We start from the raw sequence: 11,300 nt of genomic DNA, 5'->3' as shown, positions 1-11,300 counted from the left end.
CGAAGAGTCTCAAAGGGCTTCACAGATTATTACACTATATTACACAGACTATTTTTCAGCTGACGAGAAGAGTAGGTTATTCATATGCTATGGAGTAGAAGTGAGTTTTAAGTTTAGATTTAAACATTTCCACTGAGGTTGCAGATCGGATCTCAGGGGGAAGAGCATTCCACAGCACCGGTGCCCGGATGGAGAACGCTCTCGAACCAGCAGAACACTTCTTTGCTCTTGGGATCACCAGAAGACCGGCACTCTCAGATAGTAGGCTTCGGACCGGGACATAGGGGCAAATCAGATCTGAAAGATAAGAGGGAGCAAGTCCATGTATGATTTTGTATAATACTAAGAGAACCTTGAAATCACATCTAAGGCTAACTGGGAGCCAATGCAGGCTAGCCAAAATCGGTGTTATGTGATCGTACTTTTTTGTCCTAGTTAAAAGCCTCGCTGCGGCATTTTGTACCATCTGAAGAGACTTGATTCTAGACTTCGGGAGACCAGAGAGTAGTGCATTACAGTAATCGAGACGGGAGGTAACAAACGCATGAATTATAATTTCCGCATCCGACTGAGACAGTATTGAACAGATTTTAGCAATGTTACGAAGATGGAAGAAAGCGGTTCTAGTAATTTTCTTTACATGCATTTCAAAGGATAGATCAGGGTCAAATATGACACCTAAATTTTTAACTGAGTCACTCTGTGTGATGTGACATTTGTCAATGTTCACAGCAGTTTTTGAGAATAAGTCACGGCATTTAGATGGACCAATGACTAACATTTCGGTCTTTTTAGAGTTAAGACGCAAGAAATTGAGTGACATCCACTCTTTTATCTCAATGAGGCAGGCCTCCAAATTTCCACAGTTTAGTGTGGGAGATTCCTCCAACGGAAGATATAGTTGAGTGTCGTCTGCGTAGCAGTGGAAGCTGATATTGTACTTGCGAATAATATCACCTAATTGAAGCATGTAAATGCTGAAAAGAAGGGGGCCAAGCACTGAACCCTGCGGAACACCACAGGTAACATTAAAGGGCTCAGATGTCATTTCACCATAGTTAACACAGTGCGTCCTATCTGAGACGTAGGATCTGAACCACGAGAGGACGGTTCCTGGGAGACCAATTCATTTTTCCAACCGTTCTAGTAGGAAATTGTGGTGCACTGTGTCAAAAGCAGCACTAAGATCCAGCAGGAGCAAAAGTGATAAACCGCCAGAATCCATTGCCAGTAGGAGATCATTTGTTACCATGATCAGAGCTGGCTCAGTAGAGTGGTTAGCCCTGAATCCCGATTGCATGGATTCAAAAAGGTTATTCTTGGATATGAAAACATTTAGCTGCTGTGCCACTACTTTTTCAAGTACTTTAGAGAGGAAAGGTAGGTTTGACACAGGTCTATAATTACTTAAGATTTCTGGATCAAGGTTGGGTCGTTTCAGTGTGGGTTTAATAACGGCGGACTTAAAAGCTGCTGGAACTACACCTGAGGAGAGTGATATGTTTATAATATTTAGAACTGAAGGTCCAAGGACGCCAAAAAGACTTTTAATAAGTGAACCTGGGAGCGGGTCGAACTAGCAAGTTGTCGGTTTGGCCGCATTCACCACCTGTTTGAGATCATCAAGTGACAGTTCACTAAAACTGGACAATTTCCCTGGACAGCCACCCTGTCGTGCATCTGTAGATTTCAGCCCTTTAATATGTGTGGTATTAATAATGTCTTTAGCAATTTCTTCCTGTATGCATTGAATCTTCTTAGTAAAGAAGACCATTAAGTCATAAGCAGAGTGCGTCGAACTATCTGCGAAAGTCTGTTGCCTTGTAAGCGATGCTACAGTGTCAAAAAGGACTTTGGTATTGTTCTTTGTGCTTGTCTGTGTTACATGTCGAAGTGTCCTTGGGTAAGACATTGAACCCCCAATTACCCCCCATAAGCAGGTTAGCGCCTTACATGGCTGCACAGATCACGGCCGCTATTGGGAAATGTGAAGCACAATGTAAAGCGCTTTGGGAAGTCTTGACTTGAAAAGCGCTATATAAATGCAGATAATTTCATTTCATTTCTTTTGAGACGCAATCACCTTCGAAAGGTAGGCCGATTTTGCAGAGGAAAGGGCCCCTTTATACTTTAACAAGCTGTCACACCAGATTTGATGGAAAACCTCAAGCTTGGTAGCTCGCCATTTTCTTTCCAATTTCCTGCATTCTTGTTTAAGGGTTCTAGTTTCATCAGTAAACCAAGGCGTGCGTCTTTTAGGACGTGATTTTAGCTTTATGGGCGCTATTGAATCCAGGACACTAGCCAGGGTAGTATTGAACTCATTCATGAGTGAGTCAATCGAGCCATTGTATGAAGGAAAGGACGCAACTGCTCCAGGAAGGAGTTCAAAGAGCTCAGAAACTGTGCCAATGCTTATATTGCGTCCGCTAAATCCTTCAGTTTTTTTAACACTACATTTAGCTAGCACCTCAAATGTAACTAAATAATGATCCGAGATAACGGTAGTACACGGTAACACCATAATGTTTGAGGTTAAAACTCCTCGAGTCAGAACCAAGTCTAGCGTGTTTCCATCTTTATGGGTTGGCAAATCAACCAGTTGATTAAAACCAAATGCATCAATTAGAGACCTAAACGCAATAGTAAGTGAACTGAGTGGGGAGTTCACATGAATGTTAAAGTCCCCCATAATTATAATTTTGTCTGCATAGGTTACTAGTTCAGACAAAAGTTCAGCAAATTCGTCTAAGAAAGTTGTGTATGGCCCAGTTGCGCGATAGATAGTTATTACATAAATTGACAATAGAGAGGACCACATCATAAGAGCCTCAAACGCCTTGTAATTATTAGAGGTACGAGTCTTTTATAAGCATATTTGGTATTGGAGCAATCCAAAAGTAATTGAAAGTAATCAAGTTAAAGTAACCCTACCCAACCCTAGTCCGGCCCCTGAGAGAATGTTTGTTATATCGTGTGGCCCCCGAGGTAAAATGAGTTTGACACCCCTGATCCAAACCATTCGTGGGGGAAGATACTTGCCTCATCTCCAAACATTAAGGCTGGACAGATCGATTCAAATATCGACATTGTTGATACTGAGCGAGAACTTGGATTGAATCGATACTAATGTCTTGGGATCGATACTGTCTTCACATTTTAACCATCACTATAAAAATGTTAGTGAAGGCGTGTCAAACTGAGTTTAGCTTGTGGCTAGATCCAAACTGTTTTCAAGTGGGTCGGATCAGTAAGAAAATTTCACAGACATTTAGTTATTCGTATCATTTGACGCACATTTGTAACCTACCAAATAAATTATTATCACGGATAATAAGGGATCTTCTCTGAGCACAACTCATTTATTCCCAAAGAATAAATAACACCATGTTCATGTTTGCCATTGAATGTGTTAACCTGTTGAAATGAAATGAAATGATCTGCATTTAAATAGCGCTTTACATTGTGCTTCACATTTCCCAATAGCGGCCGTGATCTGTGCAGCCATGTAAGGCGCTAACCTGCTTATTGGGGGTAATTGGGGGTTCAATGTCTTACCCAAGGACACTTCGACAAGTAACACGGACAAGCCGGGATTCGAACTGGGATCCCTTAATCCTAAAACGATCGCTCTACCTCCTGAGCTACTGCCGCCCCTGTTGATTTTACCAGTTGAGTAAATGTGGCTTTACATCTGAACCAATTTACCACAAACATAAACTCAAGTGGGAACTATGACTAAAAATATGCTTGCCTCAGTTGTTGTACTGCTTTAAAATAAATCAAAAAGTAATACAAAATAAGAGTTTTAGCAGTGAACAGCCAATGATATCAGATCAAACTATTAGACTGAGCCTACCAAAGCTGAAAAAAATACTGGACAATATTGTCTTTAACGTGAAACCTGACTGGATGTCAGCTCTTTTACACATTTACTGAAATCCATGGCCGGAATGTGCATTTCATTTGTATTTATTTTTTTGAAAAAAAGAAATTTTGATAGAAATTAGGTTGAGACTTGATTTTTTTTTTTTTTTTGTACATAAACACATTCAGCGGGCCAATCTGGCTGTTGGACATACCCGTGTTAGTGTCATAAGATCCGACATATATTATAACTCAAATTTGATCCAATTGTGATTTGACTTTTTTTTTCACTACTGCTTTTATATTAAAAATCTTGTGCGAATAAACGTACTGTATTTTCCCGACTATTATAAGACTCACCCTTGGGTAATATTTTTTTCATTCATAATGCACACCAAACTGTAAGACACATGAGATTAAAACCGAAGATCAAAGAAGTATTTCATAGAACATAATCATTTGGGTCTGATGGAAATCTGGTTTTAAAACTAAAATGAATTGATGGATTTAGAAATGTTTACCCTATGAATGAGCATTTTGTTGTAGTTTTCATTTCCGAATGTATTTACCGTATTTCCGGCTCTATAAGGCACACTAAATTACAATCCGCACTTCATTTGGTTTGACTTTCTTGACATTTGTTCTGAAACAGTTGTTGCCGTTGAAGGTTTTTACTTTTTTACTGTTAAAGGTTCGAACATAGTAGTGTTTACATTATTTGCACTTTGACTTCATTCAAAAAATATTGTGACATAAAAGGTATTATAGTCATGTTGACCTTGTTATTTTTGTATTTCGGCTACATTGCTAAATTGGTTTGACTCTTTGTTCTGACACAGCAGTAATATAAATATTTATATATTTTTAAACTGTTAAGGTTTGCTTTGTAGTTATTCAATAAAGCAGACAATTTAAGGCCGTTATTATCGCAATTATAAAGTAACTGAAGGAGGGAGGGTTCAATCATTCCATGACAATGACATTTGCAGGCATAAAGTACTGGTATCAGATTGGTATCGATCGATACTACCATGGATATACTTTGATTGGATCGATACTAAAATTTCGGGGATCACTCTACCCATCAAATACACACACATCAGAAGCGACCCCACTTCCTGAGTGTGCTCATTGAAAACTTGGAACAGAAGCTGCCGGTGTCCTGCAACAGAGCATTCGGTCATACATTCTCACCGTGTGGTATGCTTGGAGCACGACTGCAGATTTTAACACCTTTAAGAGTAATCAACACAGCCCAGAAAACCATCACCTGCTCTCTACCCAGTATGGAGGATTTTTGTGATACCTTAGTATAGCCAACATTATAAAACAGTGTTTCTCAACAGTTTTGAGAGGGTTGCGGCCATTGACTTGACAAAATGATACTCAGAAAATCAAAACAAAAAATTACACTTCTTAAAAGTAGATGGACACAATGTCTTGCAAATGGTAGTTGACATCTGTCATTTCACACAACAAAAAAGGAACTGTTGATTGTTTGAACATGTTGAATGGCAAGATAACCCACGCAAGCATGGGAGAACCAGCAAACTGCATGGGGAGGCCAGGAGCTAGACTTGACCCCAAGACATCCCCACTGTGGGGCTGACACACCAACTACTCAGCTTGCGAGCCGCCTGCAAAATCCTTGCATTCAATAAAATTTCAAAAGTGGAAATGTTTTCTTCATTTGAGTCACAACTTGTATTTAAGGTGGGGCGTTGGGGCCTGAAGTGAGACAAGTAGAGAACCAATTAAGAACTTCTATCACTCTGGCTATCACCTCTATTCTGCTGTCTTCTAGCAGACGCTACAGATTAAACAAAGACCAACAGCCAGACTTTCTTCTCTAGATCCATCACTGCCCTAAAAAAAAAAAACACAGATTGACTTATTTCTTGGCTATGTATAAAAATGTGTGTTGCTTCTGACTACCTTTTCAAACATTTTGTGGGACATTATTTCGTTGTTGACTCATTGTTTTTGTCCTGTTTTTATTTTTATGTTCGAAATAAATTTTTCATTCATTCATTCATGTGTGTTCATATTTTTTACTCTTTTTAGGAATGCATGTCCTAACATGTTTTTTCTCTTTTGGGTCTTTTAATATTCACTTAGTGATCATTGACAAGACAATTCAACCGTGACTCGCGTAAAAAGATCCTCAGTATCTACCATACTTAACATATTGTGCAGAAGTCTGGGGCAATAATTACAAAAGTTCACTACTGCCCCTTTTTATCCTCCAAAAACGTGCAATTAAAACCATACACAGGGTTGAATATCGAGATCATACTATTTTATTCCTGCAGTCCAAATTATTAAAATTAGATTTAGTAAAATTTTTCACTGCACAACTGCTATTTAAGGTCAACAAAAACATAGAGGCGGAAAACATACATCAATTATTCATTCGGAAAGAGGGAAATTAGAATTTAAGGCGCTGTAGTGAACTCATAATCCCAAAGGTGAGAACCACCAGTATGTGTGTGGAGTCAAGCTTTAGAAAGGTTTGCAAGACGAGATCAAACGGTGTCCAACTCACTTGTTCAGGTTTAGATGCAAAGGAACATTTCTGGCGGAATACAGAGATGAGGAGGGTGGGGTATGAGTGGTGCGGGACATTGGGAACAGTGCGTCTAGTTGACTTTGTGTTGTTGCTATTCTTATATCATAAGTTATTAATATTACAATTGTTATATCATTGGTGTATTTAGTGGGGAAATGAAGGGGTAGGGAATAGAAGCATTTGCTTCTTTCTAACCCTTTTCAAACATATTATGTAACATTTTGTTGCCGAGTTATTATTTTGATGTTCGAATAAAGTTTTTAATTCATTCATTCGAGATTGGCCTAGTACTCGAACTGCTTCTTAACTACATTTAAAACAATGAGTCGAATGCCATCTCTGAAGACTCCCTAATAAGTCAACATGTTTACCATGAATGTAAGCTACTAACATTTTAAATCCATATTTTGTGACTAAGATGCCCCTTGTAGTGCTCAAATCTGTATACTTACAATGACATATTTTTGAAAGGCACACATGAAATGTTAGGGTAAAGGCCTTGTGGCTGGGGTGCTTTACCAAGTCTGTCAGCTTCATTTGGCCATCTGGTTAGAATTGCATCCGACAAATGCTAAAAATCTCAATTTGGCTTAAGTTTTTTTGTACTGTACTGGAAATTAAACAAATAAGTAGCAACTGCAGCGACAGTATCCTATTCATAAACGACAGCGCTTTGGCAAATGGAAGTGTCTCTCAAGCAGGAGTTAAGCCATTATCAGCACGTATACACATACGTCACAATAAAAATGGGCCTTGACATTGTCCAAAAACATTTAAAAGAAAAAACAGTCAGAAATGATGTGCACTTTATTTCACATCTTTACATTTTTAAGACCAATCAGAGGCAGCACCACCCCAATCAGAAGCCTGGGCAGTTGGAGCAGTGGACCAGTCCTCGGTAGCAGGCTGATTGCTCCAGTCCTCTGCAAAAAAAGGGGGAAGAACTTAATAACCCAGTAAGAAAAAACAGATTGTGTGTAAATTATGAATCCCACCAGAAAAACCTTCAGTTTGCTTCACAGCACCAGGAGCGCCTGGAGAGAGAAAAAAAAAAGAGATAAAGTTCCATACATTAGGGTAGGACAGAAAAAGGTGAAACTGACAAAATCTTCCTACCTGCTGGAAATGGTTGAATGGGCACAGATGGCACAGCAACACCTTCAGACCAGTCAGCAACCTCTGGCTGGGCAAACTCAGATGCCGGGGCAGGGGCAGTCCATTCGCCCTGGAACTCTTCCTTCCCCACAGCCTTCTCAGCTGCAGCCTGCTCTTCCTTTTCAATCTAAATTCAACGACACCGCTGTCAATTAAGCCGTTAAGATACGGTCCCGTGATAATAGTTTTACCTCTTCAGGATCTCTGTAAAAGTACAGATCAGGCATGACTTCCCATGGATGCTCCCTGGAAATGGTGCCTCTCAGGCGGAGAACCTCCCTGGCCAACATCCACCACATCAGACCCACAGAGTGGTGACCCTAAAAACAAAACCGTATTGAAAAGAGAAACCACAAAGAATCAAGCTTCAAAGTTATTTCAGTCAATGGCTTACCTTATTGTTACAGGGGATGGCAATATCCACATATCTGAGAGGAGAGTCAGTGTTGCACAGAGCAATAGAGGGAATGTTCACATAGGATGCCTCAGTTAGTGGTTGGTGATCGGCACGAGGATCTGTCACAATCAGAAGGCGGGGCTCCCTGAAAGCTGCCTGAATCTGATTGGTGAATGTACCCGGGGTGAAACGGCCGTGGAAGGTGGTGGAACCGGTGGCAGAGGCGAACTTCAACACGGCCCGCTAAACGGGAAACAAAGGATGTAAATTCTAGCATTGGAATATTTCTGAATGTTTACGTTGTGGCTTATTTCTATCAAGCCAATATCAAGGGACATCAGTCCTCAATGGCATAAAAGAAAACAAATCCATAAATACTCTTGCACACTTCCGACACCTGAACACCGACAGCAGTGCCCGGCTTTAATAATGTGCATTATTAATTATGTCTTTCAAAAGGAACCACGAGAATTTGTCTACCTGTCCAGTGTTCCTGGAGGAGATGACACAAACATCAGCTGGGTTTTCAATGGCAACAATGGCCCTTGCAGCCAACAGCAGCTTCTCCCAGGTCTTTTTAAGATTAATGATGTACACACCTGAATAAATAAGATAAAACACTTAAAGCACATGTACAGGAAATGGAAAAAAAAAACATTGATAAGCATTAAAGCACGCACCATCGCTTTTTCGCTTGTAGACATACTGTTCCATCTGGAAGTCCAGGTTGGTACCTCCCAGATGGGTTCCTGCAGCCAGGAACTTCAGAACATCTTCCTCCTTCATTTGAAGGACATCTAGACCTCCGGACATCGTGACTGCTTTCCCCGAGAGTTACGAGAGAATTGGGAGAGCTATGGAATGTAGAACAGCATTAAAAGCAAAGAAAACCACCGGTTCCAAGCCATTAAGTCAGATACTGTATTGTCAATGTACAAGTTGTTCCAAAAGTCTTTGGCCCATTTGTAGTCCTCAATATTGCCCTAATTACACATGGCAATAAGAAAATTTGTGCCATATTGAAGCAAAGTTAGTTTCTTGTAAAGCCATTGATTCTTTCAGACTCAATGCAGTTCACTCAACCAGATAAGGAGTTGTGGGATTACATTGCGAAACTACTATAGATTGTTCAACATGCTTTTTGCAGAACATTGGAGAAAGAGCCACCAGTGAGGTTGCCTGTAGTGAGATGGTATGGTAAATTCTTAGCAGATGGGTGCTTTGCCCAGCTAAAAGAATGAGATTCTTCACAACCTTTGATTATGTGATTGAACAACTTTGAACCGCCTTTCCGCCAAGCCCCCGTGTTTAATCAGATGACCCACTACTGTTTGAATGAGTCTTATGTGAACATAAACCGTTGCAACCATCAACCATGTCATATTGGGATGCGTTTGGTAATAATTTGACAATCGGCTAGAAGCCTGTCCTGTGACCAATGATATTCACATTGAACATTGCAAGTAAAAGTTAAGACCCCAAAAATTAGCAGGTCTCAACTTATCAGATGCTTTTTGTACCCTTAGTTCAAGATTTAATGTCGAAATGTTCAAGAAGAGTTTTGCGTAGTCGTTCATTACTCGATTGTAAATGTTCCTATAGTAAAAGGTAAATGCAAATATTTGAGACAACTTATCTGGAATTCTTAGATTAAAATTATTCATTTAATACGAATATTCAACGGGTTAGTTTACTCTAGTAGATCGCTAGCAGCATAATGTAAAGTTGAGCGGCAGCATGGGGTGAGCGCGTGTCAGAAGCTCGTTGGTTAGCATTCAATGTTAGCATTAGTAGTCGGGCTTATAAGGACAACAGAGACCCACATGTCTAGTTCTTCCCGCCTCCCTTTGTTGTTAATGCGTTTGTAAGTCATGAGTTTATGGATTTGGACGAATTGGAGGGTTGAAAACTTCGAAACAGTGGTGTAAAAACTCACCACGAAACAACGCCGTATGGAAGACTTGCAACCTGACGGTAAAAGAGGCCGCAGCCCGGATGTGACGTAATATTTAAAACGAATTTCCATGATTTTGATTGGGTAAGGGCGTTGAATCGGGTTGCTGTAGTTTCATTACCCTATTGCAAGATGGCAGTATTTAGTACCGCGAAGGTCCTAGCATGGTACAGGGGGTGGGACAATAAAGAAGATGGAAAGACCATATTAAGACCAATGCTAAGACGCTGACATCTCAGCCAAAGTCGGACCTGTTTGACAACTCTGTTTGCCAAAGATAAGAAGTTCCAGTCAAAATGAACATATCATGTACAAAGTGTACTACGTTGTTGAGTCATGGAGCCACTCAAATAGGTCATTGGACATACGTACAATTAAAAACAGGCCAACAAACACAAAAAATGACAGAATCTGTTTAAGTCTACTTCTGTCGGGTGATCGATTTAAGATTTGTTTCCGTAAACAGGTATGGAAATGTTTGTGAAGTTTTAACACTGGTATGGTGTAAAAGCATCCTTTAAGTTGTGTTACATGGAAAGAAAAAGCAAATGATACACTTTAGATCAGGGGTCTCCAAATCGGTCCCCTCTCGAGACAGCTGAGGGGCCCGCGAACCTGTTCTGAAGATAGCTCAACAGTGCTGGGCCATTGTGATTTGACCCCACTTCCAACGGTTAACCTAATAATAACAGTAACAACACAGTAAAAGATAACTTTTATTTTTGAAATGTAAACTGGGTGCCCTATGCGGCAATTAGCAGCACAAAGTAGCTCTCAGCTCAAAAAAGTTTAGAGACCCCGGCTTTAGATGATTGCTTAAGCTTCTTTTTCTAATTTGAATACCTAGGCTTTCACTAGAAAATGCAGTAATCAAACTTGTATGCTAGAATATATTGAACAATAAATAGTAGCTGACCAGAATGATTTATGTGATTCTTAAAGGAATACCAAGTAATATTTAGGTTAATGAGATGTAATATTTGTAGATGTTGCTGTTTTGGATAGTGGAACCAAAACGAGCACTACAAAGTACAAGGAAAATGTCAAGCTACGGGACCCAAAGTGACAAAACCAACATTTTTCTTTTTGTTTGGTACCCTGAGCAGCAAGAGATCAACAATCATGAAAGCTGCCCCTAGGAAAGCCTAATCCATCCATCTGGGGGCAGCAGTAGCTCAGGACAGTAGCTCAGGAGGTAGAGCGCTCGTCTTGGGATCAAGGGATCCCAGTTCGAATCCCGGCTTGTCCGTGTTACATGTCGAAGACACTGAACCCCTAATACCCCCAATAAGCAGGTTAGCGTCTTACAAGGCCGCTATTGGGAAATGTGGAGCACATTGTAAAGCGCTTTGGGAAGT

At 40.2% G+C, this 11,300-nt stretch overlaps 1 protein-coding gene across 1 annotated transcript; it reads right to left on the bottom strand.

Annotated features, from left to right (window-relative positions):
• Positions 1-7,225: 7,225 nt before the first annotated feature.
• rpsa (ribosomal protein SA) lies at positions 7,226-10,061 on the bottom strand. Its single transcript, XM_088343237.1, has 8 exons — positions 9,925-10,061; positions 8,669-8,842; positions 8,469-8,587; positions 7,986-8,231; positions 7,783-7,911; positions 7,553-7,718; positions 7,432-7,470; positions 7,226-7,359 (listed from the first exon to the last, which is right to left on the bottom strand). Exons 2-8 carry the CDS (start codon positions 8,799-8,801, stop codon positions 7,265-7,267), a joined length of 927 nt encoding a protein of 308 aa, XP_088199363.1. The 5' UTR covers positions 8,802-8,842; positions 9,925-10,061; the 3' UTR covers positions 7,226-7,264.
• Between the last annotated feature and the right edge of the window lie 1,239 nt (positions 10,062-11,300).

The sequence above is a fragment of the Urocampus carinirostris genome, chromosome 1, assembly GCF_059441175.1.
Source record: "Urocampus carinirostris isolate Australia breed hairy pipefish chromosome 1, RoL_Ucar_1.0, whole genome shotgun sequence".
Classification (NCBI taxonomy): Eukaryota; Metazoa; Chordata; class Actinopteri; order Syngnathiformes; family Syngnathidae; genus Urocampus; species Urocampus carinirostris.
This window is presented reverse-complemented; position numbering and strand designations above follow the sequence as displayed.